The following is a 26,027-nucleotide window of genomic DNA, read 5'->3' as shown; positions in this document are numbered from 1 at the left end:
AAGTCTTTAGTTTTTTAATCTTGTTCAAATACAACAACTAGCAGGACGCCGCAGCTAAGCTCTGGTTGACCGATAAAAAAAGTTATGGACTACTAAAGCCTTGTATTTATAAAGCTGATGACTGCAACCTACGGTCCCACCATGTACCTATAGGTATATATCTATCTGAGCAATTTTTTGAGCCTATGTCACAGAATAATAACTAGTTGCTAGCTCTATGTGCTGTTAACTTGCGCATGCATACCTGAACAGTGAAACTCTGGTAGACCGACTGTGATGTGTATGGATTACATTACGTACATCTGTACCGTGTACGGCACATCACTTTTTTCCTCTACTAAAACATAGGACTTGAATCTAGATCAGTTTTCGCATCAAAATCTCTGTTTGTACTTTGACCGCACATTACTATGTAACTAAAGCATTATTTTAAACTAGATTTTCGCCCGCCGCTTCACCCGCGTTTTCAAAAACCCGCATAGCTCCCGTTCTTACTTTTTTATTTTTTAATTATTCAATTTCCGGGATAAAAAGTAGCCTATGTCTTCGGCTACATACCAAACTTCATTGTAATCGGTTCAGTAGTATTTGCGTGACACAATCATCCATACATCCATCCTTCACCCATCCTCACAAATTTTCGCATTTATAAAGGAAAAATACAATATGAATTCGAATACAATATAAATTCGCAAATACAATATGAAATACCCAAGGAAATACCTTTTATCTCAGTTTTCAATATGTATCGAAAATATTTTTCATTCCCTTCGTGATGGTAATGTATGTGGGAAGTTCAAATGTGTTTTTTAACTTTCAACAAATGTGGTCTTGTGTGTTCGGCAATCAGAACGCCACTTGTCAGAACTGAAAATGTCAGCTGTCACGAAATGTCAAAGTCAGAATCGAATGTTGATGTGTTGTTCATTCATGTTGTGAACTTGTAAATAATTAATAATGTTTATCTGATTTTATACGGGAATAAGTTTATAATAAATTGTAATATGGATACTATGACTTTAAAAGAAATACAAAGCAAATTGTTGTTATGGGAAGCTGCAGAAAATCCATTGGCGCCACTAACTTCTTCGCAAAGAGAAGCTATTCTGGATTTGGAAACCTTGATACAAAGTGATGGTGTTTTAGAGGAGGATTCTCAAGTAAATTTTATAAATTACCTTTATCATTGTGTTCAATATTGATGTCGGTATAAAAGTCATAAAAATGTAATTCACCAAAGCATTCCAATGTCTGAGAAACTTCAAGTGGATTCTAATTAAAAAACACTTTCCATTTGATTTTATGTATTTATATACATATACGCTAGTGTAATAATTGATGATATTCATCACTTCTATTATTAATTGATTCAATTTTATGATGAGCCACATAATAACTATGAATATTTAAAAGTTATCATAAAACATTTTTTACTTTATAGGAATCTCCACCGAATGAAACTTCGGACACCACAAATGTACTGCAAGTCAATACAATGTACGATTTCTTGGAGTTTTATGAAAACTTGAGTGAGCAAAGTATCAAGGCCAGCGATGCTCCTTATGAAGCATATTACAAACAATTAGAAGAAAGGAAAAATGAATGTGTAAATTTAACTGACCAGGTTTGGGAATAACATTATTTCATACCTATTTAATATTATATCTGAATTAAAATTTCAACCTTAAAATCTTTGATTTGTTTGAATAATTAACCTCTCAACCACCGAGAGGCCAGATCCGACCGCAACACAATAGATTTTCTATTGTGTCTGGGATTCCGGGGCCTGATGGATTAAGTTACATTTTAATTAATCAACTTCATATTGTGATCATCCACATCGCAAAGTAACCATAATACTATAGCTATAAAATAGACTTCTGCTTATAAAATTCCTTGTTTCCTAGTTAATTATTTTTAAAATAACAAATATATAATGGCTTATCTAAAAAATTCAGGAAAGGTTTAAGATTTTTATTATGTTCCTTGTAAATGTTTTTATAGATTGCAGCCACATTATCAAATTTAGATAAACTGTCTGATGAGTACAATCTGGTGTCCAACAAAACAAATGCCCTCCACACCATGAGTGAACAACTGCTGGCCGATCAGAATAAACTCTCTGCTATTGGTATGTATAACTTACTCAAAGAATATTAGTGAATCACAAATTAAGATAAGAATTATGAAAAAAAAGCATTATTAGAAAACAATCAGCTTGTAACAAACTATGATGTGTAATGTGTTGAATAAATTTAATTTAATTGATAAGTACATAAAATAGAAAAAAAATTTATTAATAAGAATTTTTAAAAATCTGTCATATTTTTATTTTTATTCAATAAAGCTACATCTCTAAATTCAATGAAAATAGAAAATTAATCCCTTTTCTTGTACAATTCCAGGTGACAACATAAAGCAGAAGCTGCACTATTTCACACAAGTGGAGCACCTATCCCAGCGACTCAACAGTCCAACCATGTCTGTGAATAGTGACACATTCTTCAATGTGCTGTCAAAAATAGACGAGTGTTTGGAGTATATGAGGGCTAATGTGAGTAAGAACAAGTTTAGGGTACGAGCAGACAGAGAGCGTTCTGCGTTCTGCGTTCCGCGTTCTTTGTAATGTGAAGGATCTATAGCGCCGGCGCACACAGAACGCAATTAGACCGCGGCGGTCATTCGGAACGCTTGCGTTCTCGCGTTCTCTGTACAGAATTACAAAGAACTCGCGTTCTCGCTATGGCTGGTCCGTCTTCTCCAATTGGTATCTTGTTTTTCTATTTCAGATTTTACATAGTCATGTGACTCATTGAAGCTATTTATTGACATTCGAAAATAAATATAAAATCTCTCTTCATCTTGAAGCAGCTCAGGGATAAGAATACTAAATTCTCCCATATCATCTCGTTTCGTGTTGATAGGGTGTACCCAGCATTTTCTACTTTTTTTTGACTCCTCTAGACTCCACAAAAGCAAGGCTTCATCTTCGGAAGATGAACTTTCGAGAGACATGTTTCTCGTGCGGAGAGTCACGAAATAGAACGCAAATGTCTTAAACGGCTCCTGTGTGCGCTAGAACGCAGAACGCAGAACTGACGAACGCAGAACGCAGAACGCGGAACGCAGAACGCTGTATGTCTGCGCGTAGCCTTATTTCTAAATAAAGTTATCGTAGTTGCTGTTGGTATATAGAAAGAAAATCTTTAGGGACAAGAAAAGTTTTGGGCAGTTATTTTGTGAATTAGCATCTCTTCAATTTATAAAATCTTGCCTTTTTTCCTTTTCCTGTCATCCTCAAATCATAAAAAAAAAACCAGAAAAATAAATAGTTTGTTCAGTAATAATTATTTGCATTGCAGAAATATTTCCACAAATTTTATGTAATATGTATAGCAAAAATATCCGACACACATTTTTTTTTACAAGTAACTAAATACAAAATACAAATTTTACAATGTACATCCATACTAATATTATAAATGCGAAATTAACTCTGTCTGTCTGTCTGTTACTTAATCACGCCTTAACTACTGAACCAATTTGCATGAAATTTGGTATAGAGATATTTTGATACTCGAGAAAGGACATAGGATAGGTTTTATCCCGGAAATCCTACGGGAACGGGTTTTTCTTTGAAAACGCGGGCGAAGCCGCGGGTGGAAAGCTAGTTGAAAATAAAAAAAGAATTTAACAATTTATCATATATATTTTTTACCAATTTTTATGTTATTTATTCACAGAGCACATTCAAAGAAGCGCACTCATACACAGTAAAATACCGTCACTTGCAAAGCCGCGCTATGTCGCTCATACGTAGCTACGTGAACCACGTCTTAAACATGGCTACAGAGCAAGTGCTTTCGCCTGAAGAACCACACGATAGTGAACAAATAGATATGGCATATGCGGTTTACTTCGGCAAGTTTCAAGCCGTCGCACCTAAGTTGAAAATGGTGATCGGGGAGATTGAGAAACGAGCGGAGGTCAATGAAGAGTTAGTATTTTATTTGTAGAAATTGTTAAAATGTGAATGTCGGTTTTGGATGTCTTGTGTGCTGTGGTATATTTGATCTGTTTTACTGCAAAAGTTAAACATCTAGTCAACCTGCAAAAAAAATTTTTGTATTTTTATTATTTTTGTTAAATTAACAAATTTTTTGTGATTAGTTATGGATAATTTTTTTTAAAACAAGCAGCAAACAATTCACGATCATTGAAATAATAACTGCATTCACGCCCTCTATCGCAAAATGCAAACAACATCAAGTATACTTACAGACTTCGAATTAGTGTGCTAAATATGATATAGAGGGCGCTTACAAACTATGAAAAAAATATTGAACAAATAACTTGTGCATAATATCCAATATAAAATAGAATACATTTTAATTTAAAATTATTATTTTATCAAAATTAAAAAGTAAAATAAAATAGTACATAAGGAAATAATTAATCGTGTCCGAGTGAGATTTGATCGCGCGTTCGTTTTTATGTTGCCTTTCACTATTTCGCGATATACTTCGACTGGGAGCGTGGCGTCTCCTGTAATCCGGCTACTCGGAGGTCGGGCTCGGAGGATGGTTTGAGGTCGGGAGTCCTGGTGCTGTGTGGTCCATGTTGACTGGACGTCCACACTAAGCCTGGTATTAATATGGACCCCCCGGAGGAGTCTGGGGGGTGCAGGTTAACTAAGGAGGGGCGAACCGGGCCAGGGGGGAAACCCAGCAGCCAAAAGTCCCCGTATCGGGCAGTAGTGGGATAGCGGCCGGGAGTGGACGCTCAGTATCAGCCCGACCAATACAATCAGACCCGTTCCTTTTGCACCTTTGCGACATGAAACAAGTTTATATCGGTTATTTTATATGGAATTTATTAGTAAATAAAATAAAATAAATTTATTTTAAATCAGGATCGCTTTTTGTCAATGTATTAAACTCCATTATAATTCAAATTACCTATTATTCGGTCCTTAAAATTATGATAACAAACGTAATAAAATTGTGCAATCAAAAATATTTATTTTGTTAATTTATGAGTATTATTTTAGTTTTAAACTAAATATAGCACTTGTTAGTGTGATTACAATCAAAATACAATATAAATCAATCTCTTCCAGCTACGCGTCCCTTCTCTCAGACATACAGCGCGAATACGCAATACGCAGACAGCGCGTAGCCGGCGGGCCAACAGCTGGCGCGCTGGCTGTAGCGGGCAGCAAGCACGCGCGGGATCACTGCGCTATGCTGCGAGCTGCTTGCTCCTTATTAGCACTAGCTGTAAGGGACGAGTGTGCGCTGTATGAGCACTTCTTCTCCAAGACATCTCCGGCTTTAGAGTAAGTTAAATGGCTAGTAAAGTTACTAGTTTCATCAATATTGAGTGGGTTAAATGCGGGCAGTAAGCACGCACGTGATCATTGCGCTATGCTGCGAGCTGCGTGCTCTTTACTGGCGCTAGCTGTAAGGGACGAGTGTGCGCTGTATGAGCACTTCTTCTCCAAGACCTCTCCGGCTTTAGAGTGAGTTTAATGGCTAGTAAAGTTACTAGTTTCATCAATATAGGGGGTGATTACGGACAGCAAGCGCGATCACTGCGCTATGCTGCGAGCTGCGTGCTCTTTACTGGCGCTAGCTGTAAGGGACGAGTGTGCGCTGTATGAGCACTTCTTTTCCAAGACATCTCTGGCTTTAGAGTGAGTTAAATCGATGTTTATGTAACTTCGTCCTAGCACTGCACGTGCACGTTATATAGACCATTCTTGTTTATGTAAATTTGTTTTTACCGACCATTATTTTCGAAGAATTTCCGGCTCTGAAGTGAATGATATATTAATAAACTTAAGGACGCTATGCATATGCCTATTATAATTGCCTTCACCTTCGCCTGTTGATTTACCTTTTATAGCACATATTATAGGGTTGAGATTGCTTAAATACCATAAATGAAGACAGTAACTGGTTCCAGTCGAATTAAGAATCTCCTTTTGAAATCGCTTGAAAATCTTACTTACTACTTAATTAAAACATCTTTGCTAATAATTTGTAATACTTTTAGGGAATATCTCCAATCGCTCAGCAACGGTTTATACGAGACGCTACGACCGCACATCATACATATTAATCACCTGGAGACGCTCGCTGAACTGTGCGTCATATTAAAAGTAGAAGTTATTGAAGAACAAGTTAATAACGATCGTGAGTAACGTGATAATATTAAATAGCTTGGTGTTAGGAATTTTAGTTAGAAAACTTGCTGTGCCCCGCGGTTTTATTCGCTTATTACTCCGCTCCTGTAGGTCTTCCTCGATAAATGGACTATCTAATAGTGAATTAATGTTAATTTATTTCTTTTGTTTTCAATATTGTCAAAAAAACAATCAAACATAAAGTTTCTGTTTGATTATTGTAAAATTTAGTTATTTCGATGATATATTTTGTAACAAATTATTAAAAGAGTATGTGTGCCGAGCACATGTGTCAGAAGTGAAACTTCTTTAACAAGATTCAACGTCGCCTTACTCCATGACGTGACGACCTTGAAATCTCTCAATGCGCCTAAAGCAAAAAAAAAATGTTCACTTTAAATAATTTTTTTTAATTCGTGTTCTATTACAGCGTCGCTAGCCGCACTGGGCGCAGTGGCCCGCGGCCTGCTGCAGGACACGCAGGAGCGGCTCGTGTTCCGCGCGCACGTGCAGCTGCGGGCCGACGTGCTGCACTACCGCCCCGCGCCCGGGGACCTCGCCTACCCCGACAAGCTGGAGATGATGCAGGTGGGGTCTATATAACAGCGTCTCTAGCAACACTGGGCGCAGTGGCCCGCGGCCTGCTGCAGGACACGCAGGAGCGGCTCGTGTTCCGCGCGCACGTGCAGCTGCGGGCCGACGTGCTGCACTACCGCCCCGCGCCCGGGGACCTCGCCTACCCCGACAAGCTGGAGATGATGCAGGTGGGGTCTATATAACAGCGTCTCTAGCAACACTGGGCGCAGTGGCCCGCGGCCTGCTGCAGGACACGCAGGAGCGGCTCGTGTTCCGCGCGCACGTGCAGCTGCGGGCCGACGTGCTGCACTACCGCCCCGCGCCCGGGGACCTCGCCTACCCCGACAAGCTGGAGATGATGCAGGTGGGGTCTATATAACAGCGTCTCTAGCAACACTGGGCGCAGTGGCCCGCGGCCTGCTGCAGGACACGCAGGAGCGGCTCGTGTTCCGCGCGCACGTGCAGCTGCGGGCCGACGTGCTGCACTACCGCCCCGCGCCCGGGGACCTCGCCTACCCCGACAAGCTGGAGATGATGCAGGTGGGGTCTATATAACAGCGTCTCTAGCAACACTGGGCGCAGTGGCCCGCGGCCTGCTGCAGGACACGCAGGAGCGGCTCGTGTTCCGCGCGCACGTGCAGCTGCGGGCCGACGTGCTGCACTACCGCCCCGCGCCCGGGGACCTCGCCTACCCCGACAAGCTGGAGATGATGCAGGTGGGGTCTATATAACAGCGTCTCTAGCAACACTGGGCGCAGTGGCCCGCGGCCTGCTGCAGGACACGCAGGAGCGGCTCGTGTTCCGCGCGCACGTGCAGCTGCGGGCCGACGTGCTGCACTACCGCCCCGCGCCCGGGGACCTCGCCTACCCCGACAAGCTGGAGATGATGCAGGTGGGGTCTATATAACAGCGTCTCTAGCAACACTGGGCGCAGTGGCCCGCGGCCTGCTGCAGGACACGCAGGAGCGGCTCGTGTTCCGCGCGCACGTGCAGCTGCGGGCCGACGTGCTGCACTACCGCCCCGCGCCCGGGGACCTCGCCTACCCCGACAAGCTGGAGATGATGCAGGTGGGGTCTATATAACAGCGTCTCTAGCAACACTGGGCGCAGTGGCCCGCGGCCTGCTGCAGGACACGCAGGAGCGGCTCGTGTTCCGCGCGCACGTGCAGCTGCGGGCCGACGTGCTGCACTACCGCCCCGCGCCCGGGGACCTCGCCTACCCCGACAAGCTGGAGATGATGCAGGTGGGGTCTATATAACAGCGTCTCTAGCAACACTGGGCGCAGTGGCCCGCGGCCTGCTGCAGGACACGCAGGAGCGGCTCGTGTTCCGCGCGCACGTGCAGCTGCGGGCCGACGTGCTGCACTACCGCCCCGCGCCCGGGGACCTCGCCTACCCCGACAAGCTGGAGATGATGCAGGTGGGGTCTATATAACAGCGTCTCTAGCAACACTGGGCGCAGTGGCCCGCGGCCTGCTGCAGGACACGCAGGAGCGGCTCGTGTTCCGCGCGCACGTGCAGCTGCGGGCCGACGTGCTGCACTACCGCCCCGCGCCCGGGGACCTCGCCTACCCCGACAAGCTGGAGATGATGCAGGTGGGGTCTATATAACAGCGTCTCTAGCAACACTGGGCGCAGTGGCCCGCGGCCTGCTGCAGGACACGCAGGAGCGGCTCGTGTTCCGCGCGCACGTGCAGCTGCGGGCCGACGTGCTGCACTACCGCCCCGCGCCCGGGGACCTCGCCTACCCCGACAAGCTGGAGATGATGCAGGTGGGGTCTATATAACAGCGTCTCTAGCAACACTGGGCGCAGTGGCCCGCGGCCTGCTGCAGGACACGCAGGAGCGGCTCGTGTTCCGCGCGCACGTGCAGCTGCGGGCCGACGTGCTGCACTACCGCCCCGCGCCCGGGGACCTCGCCTACCCCGACAAGCTGGAGATGATGCAGGTGGGGTCTATATAACAGCGTCTCTAGCAACACTGGGCGCAGTGGCCCGCGGCCTGCTGCAGGACACGCAGGAGCGGCTCGTGTTCCGCGCGCACGTGCAGCTGCGGGCCGACGTGCTGCACTACCGCCCCGCGCCCGGGGACCTCGCCTACCCCGACAAGCTGGAGATGATGCAGGTGGGGTCTATATAACAGCGTCTCTAGCAACACTGGGCGCAGTGGCCCGCGGCCTGCTGCAGGACACGCAGGAGCGGCTCGTGTTCCGCGCGCACGTGCAGCTGCGGGCCGACGTGCTGCACTACCGCCCCGCGCCCGGGGACCTCGCCTACCCCGACAAGCTGGAGATGATGCAGGTGGGGTCTATATAACAGCGTCTCTAGCAACACTGGGCGCAGTGGCCCGCGGCCTGCTGCAGGACACGCAGGAGCGGCTCGTGTTCCGCGCGCACGTGCAGCTGCGGGCCGACGTGCTGCACTACCGCCCCGCGCCCGGGGACCTCGCCTACCCCGACAAGCTGGAGATGATGCAGGTGGGGTCTATATAACAGCGTCTCTAGCAACACTGGGCGCAGTGGCCCGCGGCCTGCTGCAGGACACGCAGGAGCGGCTCGTGTTCCGCGCGCACGTGCAGCTGCGGGCCGACGTGCTGCACTACCGCCCCGCGCCCGGGGACCTCGCCTACCCCGACAAGCTGGAGATGATGCAGGTGGGGTCTATATAACAGCGTCTCTAGCAACACTGGGCGCAGTGGCCCGCGGCCTGCTGCAGGACACGCAGGAGCGGCTCGTGTTCCGCGCGCACGTGCAGCTGCGGGCCGACGTGCTGCACTACCGCCCCGCGCCCGGGGACCTCGCCTACCCCGACAAGCTGGAGATGATGCAGGTGGGAGCTATGTTTGGGGAAAAGTTTCATCGAAATTGGTACAGCGCTGTAGGTGTGAAGACGAGTATGAAGTTCCTTTCGCATTTCAAATCGTGCTAGCTGTGCCGCGCGAAGTCACGCGTGGAGGAACTATCGAGTAAAATCAAGTATATTTCAGATTGCTCATGCAATCCGTCGAGTAGTTTTAAAATACTAAAAATACTATAGAAGTATAGATGTTCATAGTTAAATAATTCTACAATATCAATATGTCCCCTTTTCCGATCACTTTTACGTGACATTTCAACAAAATGTTTGTTTCAGCAAATCGCCTTGTCCCTCCAAGAGCAGAGCCTCAAACGGAGCGACTCTCGCAACTCCATGATATCGGACATTTCGACAACTTCCCAAGAAGTAGCCAATATTAACGTGGAAGCACAACGCCGACCGCAAGCATCTCCAGCTGACCTGCATGGCATGTGGTATCCAGGAGTCCGCAGAACTTTAGCAGCACTATCCAGGCTTTACAGGTGCCTGGAAAAGCGAGTTTTCCAAGGCCTAGCCCAAGAAGCAATTTCCCTCTGCGTGCAAAGTGTTTCCAACGCGGCGAACCAAATCTCAGCGCTAAAAACGAGCATTGACGGCGAATTATTCCAAATTAAACATCTCTTAATACTCCGAGAGCAAATTGCTCCTTTCCAAGTGGATTTTGTCATTAAAGAAACTTCTCTAGACTTTAGTAATATGAAGAATGCTGCATACGGTCTGATGCAGCGTCCTCGACAGATTTTCTCTTTGAATAGCAATAATGCGTTATTGGAATTCCTTCTAGAAGGTACTCCAATGGTTAGAGAGCATTTGTTGGACTCGAGGAAGGAGGTAGATAGACAGTTGAAGAGTTGCTGTGAAATGTTTATCAAGGACGCTACGGAAATTATGGTCGGGCCTTTAATCGAGTTTATTGAGAAGGTAATTAAAATGAGATATTCTATAAAGTTGTTATTTGCTTTTTTATAATTTTCTCGTTTCGATTAGTCTTTTGGCAAAATAATAAAAAGTGATGGGGAGAAGGTCCAGTTTCTTTAATTTGATTTAAATAGGGAAAAAATTATTTTTAGTTGTTAATTATTGTCCTACTAATAAATATTCCCATTATTGTTGGTTCAGTGAGTATAAAATTAAAAAGGTACAGGAAAAAAAGAAAAAAATATGTACTTAGATTTAGTTTACATAAAATGTAAACTACTGTTAGGTACTTGTTACAATGACTTCTTACATTATACTAACCATCAGGAAAAGAATTTGAAAACTATAAAATTGATAATCTTTTCCCTAGGTTCAATCCTTTCAACCAGCAGACCAGATCAAAGTACAACCGTGGGCAACGGCTTCTCAAATCGCCGTTATAGTGCAAGAAGCTCAGAGACGAATTAAAACACATTTAGCGCCGATTCAACGGTCCATGCAGTTGTATCTCGCTAATAAGGAAACCGAGTTCATACTTTTCCGGCCTATACGGGTAAATGCTAATTTCGAACATAGTAAAAGTTCAAAAATATGTCGTAATAGTGACCTATTTTAAGATAGAATAAAGAATTACATCAATAATAATTGAAAAAAAAAAAATAGTCCTAGCCTATAGTATTTTTTGTTCATATTATGCAGCTATATTTCTAAGACAGAATATATCCTATCTTCAAAAATAAAAAGCCTTTTTATCTTCAATCAATTGTTAATGAACTACTTACTAATATAATTCCATAAAATTTAATTAAAAACAAAATGTTTTGTTACGTTTCCACATAAAAAGCATTATGACCAAATGTTACACAACATTTCATGACATTCAGCTTGGCAATTTGCCCTTTAAAAACATTACATAAAGTTTATTCTTTTCAGAACAATGTCGTTGGATACTTCGTACAATTGGAGCAATTATTGACGAATTCTGGTTATTCCTACGATGACGTCATTATCGTAGCCTGTCCTACACCTGAACAAGTGTCAGTGTTCATATCATCTGCCAGTCTTATCAGCCATAATGAACTAGTGTTGCCATATGGGAAAAAGAAGCCGACTAGTGTCATTCGGAAACCTAGTGTTACCAGTATTACAGAAAAAAAGGAGGACAAGCCACCTATTGCCAGCAATCCTACAACTAGTCAGACATAAAGACAATCAAGAAATTTTATTAAGTAGTAACAAATAATTGCATTTTTATCATATAAGAAGAATAGTTACTGTATGTTTAATTTTTTTATTAAATTATAAATGGAATTGTATTCATGCAAAAATAAAAGATAATATTCGATGGATTTATTTATTTACAATTATTTAACTTATTCACCAATAAATACGTACACCAAAGACATTGCGTTTTATTACAATAAAACAACAGACGTTTGGGCGAGAAGTTTAATGTAATCTTAACTGATTTTTAAATTGATACTAAAGTACACTACTAAATGGTTTAGACTCTGAGCCAGTACATTCCAGAGCGGATTCTGTTGTAGTCGGGAAGGGCTTCCGTGGGTCCTACAGCAGCTACTACAGGGCAGCGATCATACAAGTATTTGTAGCATACATCTTTGACATTGTCTACGGTTACTGCCTCAATGCGCGCGTCAAGCTCGTGAATGGGAATACGGCGGTTATAGCACAGGATCTGGCGACCGATGTCCTCACAAACAGGTGTGGTTCCATCAAGCTGGAGGAGCATGTTGGTCTTCAATAAGTTCTTTGCCCTGTCTACTTCACCCTCGGTCACTGATGTGCACAGTTTCATCCATTCAGATTGAATGTTGTACAACATATCTTCAATTTTCAACGGCTCAGAAACAAAGTAGATGCCCCACAGACCAGTGTCCTTGTAGCAAGTATTGAACGATTGGAAGCTGTGGCACAAGTTCTCAATGGAGGAAGCTTGGGCCAAGAAAGAGGCGTTGTTAGCACCACCTCCTTGGGAGCGGTCCCAAGCACCGATCAGAGTGTTTGCTACCATGAGAGGAATGTTATCAGCATCGGTCCATCCAGCTCCTTCTACAGCAACAGCAATGTGAGCCAATGGCATTGAGTCATCACGTACTCTGATTTCAGATCCAGTGTAACGGCAGGGAGTCAATTCTGGTACATCCAAAGCTGTGTTCTTCAAACTGCCCAAATGCTTGTTAGCGAGGTCTACAAGCTTGTTGTGTTCAACACCACCGGCTCCAGAGAGAACTATTCTTGTGGGTTGGTAGTGTGTCTTGATGTACTGTTGAAGATCAGCCTTTGAGATCTTCTTAATGTTCTTGGTGGGGCCAAGAATTGTCTGTCCTAGGGGAGTACCTTGGAAGGCAGTGGCGTGCAGGTGATCGAATACAACCTCTTGCAAGTTGCTTTCGACGTCTTGCATTTCGCGGAGGATGACGCCACGTTCTCGTTCGATTTCGGGTTCAGCGAGCGACGAGTTCTGGATGATGTCAGCAAGGATCTCAATGGCGGCTGGGACGTCGTTGGCGAGGCATTTGGCGTAAAATACGGTTTGCTCGCGAGATGTGTAAGCGTTTAAGTGTGCGCCCATGTTCTCTACGAGCAACTCGAGATCGGTTTGTGATCTTTTGCTGGTTCCCTTGAACGCCATGTGTTCCAGGAAGTGGGCAACTCCATTGTTTTTAGAGGTTTCATACCTTGAACCAGCGTCTATCCACAGCCCCACGGTAGCGGTTGGCGAGCCAGAGTCCTCGGAGGCGACACGGATCCCATTGTCGAGAACTGTGAGCTTTGTTGGTGGAACATTTACTAAGGCTTCATTTTTCGTTGCAGCTGTGGCAAATAATCGAACATTTTTACCCTGCTTTGAAACAAGCCTTAACGTAGTCGCTACTTTCAACATTTTCTTTAGATCCTTGCTGTAAATTTTTGCTCACTGATTTACGTAATGTGAAATAATAAGACAGATGTCAAAAATATGGGCAGGTTAGCGAAAAAAGTTATGAAACATGAACAGATAATCTAGAATAGAATAGATAATTTATCAGAAATAACATACTATGTATATATTACAGGATAACAGAAGATATGAAGTCTTTGTAAAAAGAAACGTTTATTTTAGCAAAGATTATTGAAAATATTAAAAAATTTCTTTTGTTATATAATTATACTAATTATTTGAAACTAAAGCATTTTTCAATAATGTGTGATTCAAATTAAATTACATATTACATAATAAATGTGGTTTGGTTTAATTTTAATAGGTGAGTCTCCACAGAATTATTGAAATCTTAGATTGAAATGCCATTAGTTTTATTCTAAATTAAATAAAAGATGGTTATTGGTCGTCCTGTTTAGCAAATTAATTATAATTATAAGATTATTACTGTGGATTATTTATACCGTGTGGTTGAAACACGGTTGAAATGTGTATTTACAAATTTATGTATTGTGAATTAAACTAATTTATTAGATTGAAATTGCCACAGAAATTCCGTTTACTATGTACAATGTACATGCTTATAATGATTTTAGTAAAGTAAAGGTACACGATGTGTAAGCAAATTAAAATTCTAATTGAATATGTAAAACCTGGGTATTTTTCACTTTACGTCTTTTGTCTGTATGTTTGCATTTTCGTTCTCATTATAATGACAGTGACAGAATAATCTGCATCTGACATATTTATTGTAAAACGGAACGTTACCGACAATTACATGAAAGAAATCATGTGGAAATTATTTCACTCACGCCTATTTCATTTCGTCGAAATATTAGGAAAGCAATGATGTGTTGTGACGATAGTATATTGATAATTTTTGCAAAAGATACCTGGGAAAGTGTGCAGCAAGTGTAAATATCAATTCAGTCCCTACAAAATGTTTCCGCTGTGATTTAATCAATCATGACTACAATGAAAAAACCTAATTCGCCGTCTTCTAAGCTCGCTCTTCTCAATCACATCAAATACGAACATCTGGTCGCTGGAATATCTGGTGGCGTTACCTCTACTCTAATCTTGCACCCTTTGGATTTGATTAAAATTCGATTTGCTGGTATGTACCCACCTTTGTCACAAGTTATCATTACACATACTTTTTAATTCGTGAACTTATATATCGAAGTAGGGTTATGCCTACAATGTTATTGTTTGAATACAATGTATGTGTATTGTTTGTAATAATAGCAATGTGTGTCTTATATTGGTTTGAGAATTGAGAGTTTTAAATTCAAGTGTGACCTTGAACTAGGGTTAGAAAAGTTGATAGTTGTTTAACTGATTTTATTTAACTGATGCAATACAAAATGTATGTTTCATTTTAAATGCTTGTTTGCACTCAAGGCAGCTGTAATATTTGTTATTGCAATTGATGAAAACAAGATAAAACATTGTTTATTATTAACAGAACAGTCGGTAATGCATTTTTAAGACCCATTGAGACAATAAAGTTTGCAATTATGTAATCATTCATAATTGATAAGTGATAAATGTTTAAGAATGCTTAATGACACATTACTTTTATAGTCATAAAATAAATTAAGTCAATAAGTGGCTCTTTCAATAGATATTAGGACACATTTTTTTTTTTCTACACATTATTATAAATACAAATCCAAAAGTTTTTAAGTTTGTTACTTTTGCAAAAACAGCTGATCCAATCGGTATTCATTTTAGTATACAGATAAATTACAGTCTAAACACCAAAGTTTTCAATTAGTGTAAAAATATTAAAATTATTACTTATTTTTTAATTTAAATATCTATTCACATAAAAGTACTTATGATTAAAAGTTATGACATCACTATAATAAAACAGTCGCTTGATCAGGAAAAGTTAATAAAATTTAATTGTTTTACATGTAATTGTTGTAACTGCAATAATACCAAATTAATATGTGCATTAAGTATACACATGTAGCATGATTCACTACTCATAAAGAGGTAAAAATTGTTTGTATGTACGGTATAATATCTGAAACTATTGAACTGTTTCCAATAACCAATATATTTTTATGTGAAACCGAAACTGGAAAAACTGATATTTATTTTGGTACTGATAGGTAATAACTTAGATAACTTGAACTAGCATTATTTATGTTTACAAAATGGCAATTGAACTAACTATACTTAAAAGTGCAACTATGGAGTTTCTTGCCGGTTCTTCTCTATAGAATGGTAAAATATGTTATAACATTTCAAAATTGCATCTAGAAGAAGTCTAATTGAATAAATAAATGTTTGAACTTGGAGTTAAAACATAATAATGCATAATAATACTATATCATAATACTATTTAGTATTTACTAAATCTCAATGCTATTTTTTATTAACAACAGCATTGTAACTAAAATAGTGTCACTCCCATTTTCAATAGCCTAACTATACAATAGTTTTTATATTATACTAGCGGTCCGCCCCGGCTTCGCCCGTGGTACATATTTACGTTTTCTCTACATAAAAACTATCCTCGTACTTCAAGGAATATAATAAAAAAAGAATTATCTAAATCAGTTCAGCCGTTCTTGTTTTATGCGCCTACCAACACACTTATTTTTTGTTCAGTAAATGACGGACGCACAGCAACAGTTCCGCGGTACGACGGCCTCGGGAGCGCGTTTGTGACCATCGTGAAGAAGGAGGGCTTCCGAGGGCTGTATAGGGGTGTGACGCCTAACATCTGGGGCTCAGGGTCTGCGTGGGGCTTTTATTTCTTATTGTGAGTATGGCATTATCTATACTAATATCATAAAGCTGAAGAGTTTGTTTGTTTGAACGCGCTAATCTCAGGAACTACTGGTCTGATTTAAAAAATTATTTCGGTTTTAGATAGCCCATTTATCGAGGAAGGCTATAGGCTATATACCATTTCACTAAGACCAACAGGAGCGGAGCACTGCGGGTAAAACCGCGGAGCACAGCTAGTTCTTTTATATTATAATTCTTTGATCCATTAAATCTTGAAATTTGTTTTTTTTTGATTTGTTGGTTTAAAAGGCCTTTTTAATGTCAAAAGGAAAAACTATTCTCTTTAACCATGTCAACAAACTTGTTGCTGAATTGTTAAAAGTAAATCCTGTTATAAATAATCAACTTGATTTAGCTCTTACTGTCATCCGGGTTCAACGGTCTATTGTAGTGTATGTTCAAAATAGATAGTTTTTCAGTATTTGTAGTAGGTTTTCACTTTTCTAGTCATGTCTTTTATTTTGGAATTTATACCTTACATCATGATTTTTCTGATTGCGATTAGATAAAAAAATATAAAGGTTGGTTGATATCATCCTACATTCATCATTTTAGCATCACTTCCGAATTTTTGAATCCTTTATTATTTACAATGCAATAATATCAAGTACAAGAATTCATCTATAAATGTGAAAAATTGAATTTCTTGTATGGATGTTTGTTACTCATTCACGCAAGACAGCTGATCAAATCTATTTGAAATTTTTGATACTTTTTATCTGATTACCACATGAATGAAGCAAGTTATTTATAAAATAATAACAATACATTTTTATTACGATTTCTTAGCGCTGCAAAAAAAAAATCTTTGTACTAAGGCTTAAATCTTACATCGTGTTTCTTTTCAACCAATCCCTCTACTTTTTTTAACAAATCGAGCCTCCAATTTCAGCTTTTATTACGATTTCTTTGCGCTGCATAAAATCTTCGAACTAAGTCTTAAAGCTTCTTCTACTAGTTGTGTTCTTTTAAATCAATCCCTCTACTATTCTAACAATACAAGTGTCCAATTTCAGCTACAACGCCATAAAGACATGGATACAAGGCGGCAACGCGCGAACCCCCCTAGGGCCGGGTCTACACATGCTGGCCGCGGCCGAAGCGGGCATACTGTCCCTTATCATGACGAACCCGATATGGGTGGTGAAGACCCGCCTTTGCTTGCAATACAGCGGCGAACATTTGGCCGAGAATAAGACGTATAACGGCATGATAGATGGCCTCAGTAAGATTTATAGGACGGAGGGGATACGCGGGCTGTATAGGGTGAGTAAACAATTACTTTAGATTTATTTCGAACCCAGGACCGCCTCCTCGGTACAGTAGTTGACGCGTGAGCGTAACACCGAGGGGTCCTGGGTTCGATTCTAGGTGGAGACGAAGAAAAAAAAATTTCTTGGTCTGGTAGGACACAGAAGGCTGATCACCTACTTGTCCCTAAAGAAAATCGATCAGTGAAACAGATGTATAATGCATCTGCCCCTTACCCCACTAGGGGACATGGGACTTCACTTTTATGAAAGGCTGATGGTAGTTTAAGGATGTTTGGAAATTTAGTATAGCATGTTAAAAAATCTACAAGTAATTAAACAGTAGCGTAAGACGTTTTATACGCGCTCCAAAACATGAAGTATCAAAACTAACGATCATTCAATGGTCACCCATCAATGTACTAACCGCGCGCGTGGTTGCTTGACTTAAGTAGTAAATAAACTGTGATTGTTATTGGCCATATTTGTATTTCAATATGTTCATGTTTTGAACATATTCATGAATTGGAGTAATTTTCTTATCAATTTCTGATTACAATCACGAAACCATATTAAAAATCTATTCTAACAATAAATAAATTTAAGAATAATTAAGTACCTAATGAGTTGTGCAGGTAGTGAAGTGGGTATTTACGTTTATAATCGATATTTTCTTTAATTCATTAGTTCATTACTATCATCACTACATAGTATAAAACAAAGTCGCTTTCTCTTAGTCCCTATGTATGCTTAAATCTTTAAAATTACGCAACGGATTTTGATGCGGTTTTTTTAACAGATAGAGTGATTCAAGAGGAAGGTTTTAGTATATAATTTATTATGTTTTAGACAAGAGCGAAGTCGCGGGCGGAAAGCTAGTTATTTGATAAACATGACATATATTTAGTCGCTCGTTCCAAAAAAGCCAAGCATTGTTTTTATTATTGATACAATGTGTGCGTGACGTTATTGTAGACATTATCAGGGAAAGCAATGATTGATCGACAGACGAAGGTATTGATTTAGAAATGTTTCGCCCTTGAGGGTGTTATGTAATGTGGTAGTTACTTAATTAGGTATCGATTAAAGTCTGGCTGAGTACGAATGAAGTTTTAATGGATGTTTTGAACCGATTTAGAATTAAATCTATACTATCTATACTAATGTTATAAAGCTGAAGAGTTTGTTTGTTTGAACACGCTAATAACAGGAACTACTGGTCCGAATTGAAAAATTCTTTCCGTGTTAGATAGCCAGATATCAAGCAAGGCTGTAGGCTATATAATATCATGTCGCTAAGACCATTAGGAGCGGAGCAATGCGGGTAAAACCGCAGGGCGCAGCTAGTCATAGATATAGATTAGAGTTTGGAAATTACAGGGTATGCTACTTATTTCCTTTTAGTGTAATTATTATTTAAATATACCTCTAAATTAAAGTTTCTGATAGAAGCATAATTAACTGCTACTTTATTACAATTAGTTATGTTAAGTGTGACATTGTTATGCTGAAAACAGTAGTCTTCTCTTTTTAATCTATGTAGTTAAAAAGCTAGGTATATACATAATTAGAAAATTACTTATATTTTTCTGGCATAAATATTCAAAATATTTAGATGACTTTATTTAGGAGAAATTTTGTGAAAAAATGAATACATTATAAGCCTAAATACAACAGATGAAAAATATGTTTTATTATATATTTTATTATATTTACAATAATAATATCGACACAAAAATCTTATCGTTACGACATCGACCGAGTAAAACTATGGCATATTGATTTCTATACAATATTATCATTTACTTATCGATTACGTTTGTGGAATTGTAGTTTCTTATGAAATAATTTAATGCGCAAGGTTTTTTTCTAGATCTTTTAATAGAAAAACGTATTTTTGATTGTTTGCCAAAAACACCTTATTCCTATATTTTACGATTGTCTCATTGTGATGTTTAAACACATAATGAGAGGTCCCAGGTTCGAATACCGAAGTTTTGCAATGTCTTTACTCTTTGTGTTCCTTTCTACGCATACTTTTTACTATTATATTAATTTATTACGCAGTTGGCGTAGTCCCATATTATGTGGAAATTATTCCAAAACTGGATGTCACGAGATGAATTAGGAAACGGGCTACTCTTTGTCCTTATATCAATATTTTAAAACGTAAAAATATAATCGATTTTAGGGAATAGAAATAAAAGTTGAGCAATAAAGTTACAAGAAAATAAGAATCATTTTAATAAAAAGTATTAACTATTTTTTATCTTCATTGTAATATAGACTCTCACACGTACCAAAGTCAGATTATATCTCTACAATCTAATTAAATATCTGAGTGAAAATTCATCCGTATCTATAATTTAATTATAATAATTAATGCTTGTCATTGACATTACGATTATGAGGTTAATAAAAAATCTGCTATCTGTATTAAACGACGAAATTTTTAACACGTGATTGATCTGTTAAGAAATTAACAAAGCGGACTTCTAAGCCACTCTAACTAAGTAATAAATTACAAAATTTCAGCTCAGTACATAACAAAAAAAAATCGATGTAGGTACAAACATAATTTATTATTATAAGTACTCACTACTCGTGTAATATAGGTACAATTTATACCGACGTGTATATTTTTAGTATTTTTAGACTTTAATCTATTAATCTTCAGTCTTTATACTGAAGTCCACCGACCAAGCCTATCTTAGTGTCAAAGGTTCGTCAAGCCATATCTTCCACTTTCGCGCATAACTTCCACTGCACCAAATTGGATAAAAAAATATTTTATGTCTTTGTCAGGAGAAGCTTTGTATGAAAAGAAGAAATCTAAAAAATATTACAAAAATTAAGCGATACATATTAAGAGTACCCGAGTATCTAGTTCAAATAAATAAAAAAACTAACATGTATTAGATTGTAGAATACCTACTCCTTATTACGATAAAATTGTCGATAGAGTTACAAATCCCTTATTTGTGAATGGAAATGAAAGGAAAATGGTATTGCTAAGGTCACATTGTATCTATTCTTTATAAACTTATATATAAATCTCGTGTCACAATGTTTGTCCTCAATGGACTCCTAAATCACTTAACCGATTATAATAAAATTCGCACACCATGTGCAGTTCGATCCAACTTGAGAGATAGGATAGTTTAAACGTGTAGGTAGCACGGGCGAAGCCGGGGCGGACCGCTAGTAAACTTATATGTTGCAAAAACGTTGTGAAAATGAACTTTGTAACAACCTTGTAGTTTCATCGTATGATTTTTATATTCAAGTCGTTTATGGTTTAATTTCCTATTAAATTATGATTTTATCCGTAAATGTATGGCCTTTTATGCTTGTATTTATAAATAAATGGATTTACGAATGCGAGAAATATATATTATCACTAGCGGTCCGCCCCGGCTTCGCCCGTGGTACATATGAAAAATAGATGTTGGCCGATTACCTTACCCGATATGCACAGAAAATTTCATGAGAATCGGTCCACCCGTTTCGGAGGAGTATGCAGACTAACATTGTGACACGAGAATTTTATATATAAGATACTTATATACTATATATAAAATTCTCGTGTAACAATGTTAGTCTGCATATTCCTCCGAAACGGGTGGACCGATTCTCATGAAATTTTCTGTGCATATCGGGTAAGTCTGAGAATCGGCCAACATCTATTTTTCATATGTACCACGGGCGAAGCCGGGGCGGACCGCTAGTTTTATATATAAGACGAGAATTTTATATATGTATAAGATTTATCACGTTTATTTCCTATTTACTAATATATTTAATTCATATATTCTAGGGTTTCGTCCCGGGCATGTTCGGCGTGTCGCACGGCGCCCTGCAGTTTATGACATACGAGGAGATGAAAAATAGGTACAACCAATACAGGAATCTGCCTATTGACATCAAATTGGTGAGAAGGATTTTTATATTTTTTTATGACTTCACTGAAACATAACACCTGTCTATGACGTTTTAAACACACAGCACATTGTCTATCAAGTATATTGTGATTCGTCTACACTCCATTATGACACCTGCACTCACATCGTTGCAGAATTATTATGACTCGTTTACTCTCCACTATAACACTTAAACACACCACATATTCACTATAATAACTCGTTTACACTCAACTATAATACTAACATGCACGCACGTTAGAAAACTATTAACTATGACTCATATTATATACACTACATTACAACACCTGCACACACACACACACGTTGCAGAATTATGACTTGTCTACACTTCATTATAATATCAACATATATGTACAGTGTACACCACATTCACTATTATGTCTCGCTCACACTACATCACGCACACGCTGTTTGCAGACGTCGCTCGAGTACCTGACGTTCGCCGCGGTATCCAAGCTGCTAGCGGCGGGCGCCACGTACCCGTACCAGGTGGTGCGCGCGCGGCTGCAGGACCAGCACCGCTCGTACGACGGCGCGTGGCACTGCGTCACAGAGACATGGAGGTACGAACGCCTCCGCGGCTTCTACAAGGGCCTCACGCCGTATCTCCTCCATGTAACGCCAAACATATGCCTCGTTATGCTCATATGGGAGAAGTTCACTAATAACGATTGATCCGTTCGCGCTCTGTAGGTCGGTCGGTATCTGATGGGAATTACGTACACGGCTATATGCGTTCTGTGCTCTGTGTTATCATTGAGATAATATTACTACGTATGGAGGAGACACCACTAACAAAATCTGTGCGCCATTTTTTTGCTCTAAGTTTTAAAAATTATTATCTAGTTTGATACTTAGAGATGAAAGTTATTCCTTTGTACTTTTCCGTATTATTTGTATTATTTGTGCAATATCGTAACACACACGAAGGCATATTTGATGCGTTTCACTACCATTAAAAATAACCTGTATGTTGAGCGGAACATAAGTGATGTAGGCGGTGTCGTCTCCATATGTATATCTCAATGTGTGTTATCTGTGTTTTGACAGCTGACGGCGCGCGCCAGGTGAGCGTAGGTTAAGCGGGAATTTTATTGTTTTTTTTTTATTAATTTGAACTTATTTATTTTTAGAGTTATTTATTGTTAACGTGCATTTTTATTGTATTGTAATCGCCCTCGATCCGTTTGTATATGTATTCCCCAATAGCGATGTATTGACAAATAATGGTTGTTACGCTAACGTTTTTTTGGTTTTGTGATTAAAACTGTCGAATAGTTATTGTATTGAGTTGTGACAGGTTTCGTTATGTGTTTGGTATTGACGAGAGGGTTAATGGTTATCGTAAAATGTACGCGGTTTTATTCAATATTTAGAAAAATGTATCATTCATATTAAAATTGTAGCGTAGCATAAATCAGGGTTGTCTATTTTTAATACGGGTACAATTTTCGTGAATTTTATTGACAGTAAAATAGTATAGAACGTGGTTGACGATAGTGAAAAATAGACAGCCCTGAATATTAATAAATTTTATGTATATGTAAAGCCTGTCTCACGACATATGTTGTGTTCATTGAATTAGTCTATTATAATATATTTGTTTGTCATATGTTATGTAACCTCTTATAGTAGTGTAATTGTTCCCATCAGATCGGTGTAATATTAACTTTAGCGACCCTCGGTCGTTACAATATAGATTTAATTTAATTTTTTTGTGATAATAGTACTTAGAATCCCCTTAATATAAAATTAATGTAAAAGACATGTTTCCCATCTTTTACATAACGTTACATGTGTGGTGAGACGACGTTAGGTTCTTTATAAGATATTGTTTCAACTTTTTTTTAATTATAGAAAAATAAATAAAAAAGTTCTTTTAATTAAGTATAGAAAAATAAATAAAAAATCACAAGTTCGAAACTGTTCTATCGAGTCTTTAGATCATCTTCCCGCCTAAAATATAATTACATCTCATTGGTTTGATATTTCTTTGTTATAAAATAATGCAGTAACTTCATTGTAGCCAGCAGTCTCGTTTAGGTGAATTTTAATTTCGAATTAATATAATTTTTAATAGAATTTAATATAGAATTGTGATTAGTGCGTATTTCACACGTGTCAGTAAGAAATAGGAATATTGTGTAATGCGTGATACTTTTTAAATTTATTATAATAATTAATTATAGAAAATACATCACTTAATTTATAAAAACGATATGTATTAAAAATCGTTTATAATTCGAATTATGCATCATCATGAAGAATCATTTTTAAAATTAAGATATAAGATCATATTATTGTGTATAATTAAAATTTCTTGGTAAGATTTTGATACTTTATAAAATGTGTAAGCGTAAGGTATATCTTGCCGTTTAAAAATGTTCTCTATTACAATGGTCGGTGGGTTGATTTTGAATCGATCCAGGTTCTTACTGAAATGTGTGAAATAATTATTAAAAAAAGAACACCAAATAATATGTGATGTTTAATGTTGCACATGAATTATCAATAAATTAGTTAATTCGGTGGCTGGCCACGCTCATTGATACATATATTTTTATATGATCGCTAATAATTTTCAATGTTCTAACTCGCCTTCAATTTGTGTAATCAATAAATGATAGCAAATTGATATTCTGTCAATTTTATTTTACCTTTTCTGGGCTGGGATTGATGATTGGGGAATCCTTTATCCTTTTTTATTGCAAAATCATAATAAATTCTACTGATTATACAAGTATTTTTACAGTTCTGTACATTCATATAATTTTAAAGTATTCCTCATATTTTCAAATCTTTAAAAAGATCATTCCAAATTACCCAAAATTCCGGGGGAAAACAGCCCAAAAATCAAAACCACCAAAATATACGCACATCGAGCGGTAAGTATTTTGTCTATTTCTCAAGAAAACGTTAAAAAATATATATTTACATATATAATAAATTACGTTTTTCAGGCACGAAGGCTGGCGTGGCTTCTACAAGGGGCTCAAACCGAATTTAGTTCGCGTGGTACCGGCTACAATGATCACGTTCTTGACATATGAAAATGTATCGCATTTTATGCTACGTCGAGGGCAAGAGGTTAAATTACCCTCGTAAATAAAAATAAGTTGGTTTTTTTTTATAGATACGTCGTACACGCTCCAGAATAGTAATTGCCTGACTCGATGCGTGAGTGAGATGCTTTATATTTTATGCGTGAGCATGAAAGAGCGCAGCATATAGACGTTTTAAAATAGGATATTTTTGGTGCAAAACCTGTCTTTTTGCTTTTAAGATATAATTTAGCTTAATTTTTATTTCGTGTTTTATACCAAAATATGTGATTGAGTGTTTGGCCAGAGATGTATGTAATGCATTTCTTGCACAAGGTTTAAAAAGGTGTTAGGTATAGGGTAATTGTGAGATTTTTTTAAATTTGAGTTCAAATATAGCTTAATTCTATAAATGGATGTTTTTAATAGGTTTCATGAGTTACAACAATTATTGCTTCTTACATTCGACTAAACCCACTTGTAAATTATATTACCCTTATATATTGCCTGTACCTATAGATTATTTCTAAATTCCATATGCATCATGGAACATATTCAATTCGTAGTATTTCACTTTTCAATTAACTAATAGCATATTAGTTAAAGCTTTGCTTTGTCATAAAAACTAGAAATATGTTTCTAATTTGTAGAGTTCATTTTTGGAGCATATTCACATTTTCTAAACGTATCTTCATTCACACTTCACTAACATAAAAATAGAATATTATATAAATTAATAAATAAATATATTATACGTATTTGAGATTTTCCACAAGAGAGTCTAATTCTAAGCAACACTATGGGCTATTAGAAAGTGCGCGCACGTAGCGACGCAACTCCCCATAGAGTTGATGGGAGAGACAAAATAGTGGCAGAGACAAAAGTTGCTCTTGCGCGCTAGCTCTTAAAACAATGTCTGAGATAAATAAAGAAATCGGCAGCAATGTGTTTCTTCTAAATTCAATTGAAAATGGAAAATAATATTTTTATCTGAAAGGAATGTGATTAAAAAATTGATGTATGTTTTCTAATCTTTAAGATTATTATTACCTTGCTTATACATAATAACAAATATTCCTTATTTTTTCGTGTCTCTTTCTATTTTTTATATGACTTAGTTTAAATTCGGAGAAAGTACTTTTAATAAAAATTTGCAAATTTCTTTCCCAGTTTAAAGTTTTGTGAACGAATGTAATTGATAATATTTAAAGTTGTTCCTATTTATTGTAATAATAGTTAACCCCATCATTACCACAAATTAAATAAAAGTACTTAGAATTGAGAATATATACTTTTATTATAAGTTTAACTGTTTTAAAAGTTAGTAAGTTTTCAATTTATTTACTTTATAAGAAGAAATATCACAGATTAAGGTGTGATTCTTTTTATTTAAGATGGGTTTGTAGTTCGTGTTTTTTTATTATTTTGCTCTTACAGCGATGTTCTGTGAATATTGTGATAATCTGTGATTGTTTTAAATATTTAAAAACATCGGTGTGTTATT

At 38.3% G+C, this 26,027-nt stretch overlaps 3 protein-coding genes and 1 non-coding gene across 4 annotated transcripts; 3 read left to right on the top strand and 1 right to left on the bottom strand.

Annotated features, from left to right (window-relative positions):
- Positions 1-959: 959 nt before the first annotated feature.
- On the top strand, positions 960-11,838 carry Cog3 (conserved oligomeric Golgi complex subunit 3). Its single transcript, XM_090102515.1, has 11 exons — positions 960-1,160; positions 1,442-1,624; positions 2,005-2,131; positions 2,406-2,554; positions 3,744-3,997; positions 5,120-5,338; positions 6,058-6,197; positions 6,618-6,775; positions 9,895-10,539; positions 10,907-11,089; positions 11,470-11,838. The coding sequence occupies exons 1-11, from the start codon at positions 1,005-1,007 to the stop codon at positions 11,740-11,742; spliced, it is 2,487 nt and encodes an 828-aa protein (XP_089958641.1). The 5' UTR covers positions 960-1,004; the 3' UTR covers positions 11,743-11,838.
- On the top strand, positions 4,527-4,822 carry LOC149907515 (signal recognition particle RNA). Its single transcript, XR_016456876.1, has one exon.
- Positions 11,839-11,876: 38 nt separating the features above from the next.
- UQCR-C1 (Ubiquinol-cytochrome c reductase core protein 1) lies at positions 11,877-13,522 on the bottom strand. Its single transcript, XM_090102514.1, has one exon. The coding sequence runs from the start codon at positions 13,442-13,444 to the stop codon at positions 12,041-12,043; it is 1,404 nt and encodes a 467-aa protein (XP_089958640.1). The 5' UTR covers positions 13,445-13,522; the 3' UTR covers positions 11,877-12,040.
- Positions 13,523-14,243: 721 nt separating this feature from the next.
- Positions 14,244-24,599, top strand: LOC149907512 (solute carrier family 25 member 32). Its single transcript, XM_090102513.1, has 6 exons — positions 14,244-14,597; positions 16,106-16,259; positions 17,305-17,554; positions 21,356-21,469; positions 21,900-22,045; positions 24,443-24,599. The coding sequence occupies exons 1-6, from the start codon at positions 14,447-14,449 to the stop codon at positions 24,585-24,587; spliced, it is 960 nt and encodes a 319-aa protein (XP_089958639.1). The 5' UTR covers positions 14,244-14,446; the 3' UTR covers positions 24,588-24,599.
- The last annotated feature ends 1,428 nt before the right edge of the window (positions 24,600-26,027 follow it).

The sequence above is a fragment of the Colias eurytheme genome, chromosome 6 (assembly GCF_061535395.1).
Source record: "Colias eurytheme isolate Ceu_HAF_F1 chromosome 6, ilColEury1 Martin Lab GWU primary, whole genome shotgun sequence".
In the NCBI taxonomy this organism is placed as follows: Eukaryota; Metazoa; Arthropoda; class Insecta; order Lepidoptera; family Pieridae; genus Colias; species Colias eurytheme.
The sequence above is the reverse complement of the archived record's forward strand: the minus strand, read 5'-3'. Positions and strand labels throughout refer to the sequence as shown.

What these genes read in the sequence shown, in the direction of transcription:
- Cog3 (XM_090102515.1), top strand. Translation starts at nt 1,005, where the DNA reads ATGGATACTATGACTTTAAAAGAAATACAAAGCAAATTGTTGTTATGG. An exon ending in TTTTAGAGGAGGATTCTCAA is followed by an intron (nt 1,161 to 1,441) that starts GTAAATTTTATA and finishes TTTACTTTATAG; the next exon opens with GAATCTCCACCGAATGAAAC. An exon ending in TACTTTTCCGGCCTATACGG is followed by an intron (nt 11,090 to 11,469) that starts GTAAATGCTAAT and finishes TATTCTTTTCAG; the next exon opens with AACAATGTCGTTGGATACTT.
- UQCR-C1 (XM_090102514.1), bottom strand. Translation starts at nt 13,444, where the DNA reads ATGTTGAAAGTAGCGACTACGTTAAGGCTTGTTTCAAAGCAGGGTAAA.
- LOC149907512 (XM_090102513.1), top strand. Translation starts at nt 14,447, where the DNA reads ATGACTACAATGAAAAAACCTAATTCGCCGTCTTCTAAGCTCGCTCTT. An exon ending in GGATACGCGGGCTGTATAGG is followed by an intron (nt 17,555 to 21,355) that starts GTGAGTAAACAA and finishes CATATATTCTAG; the next exon opens with GGTTTCGTCCCGGGCATGTT. An exon ending in TGCGTCACAGAGACATGGAG is followed by an intron (nt 22,046 to 24,442) that starts GTACGAACGCCT and finishes TACGTTTTTCAG; the next exon opens with GCACGAAGGCTGGCGTGGCT.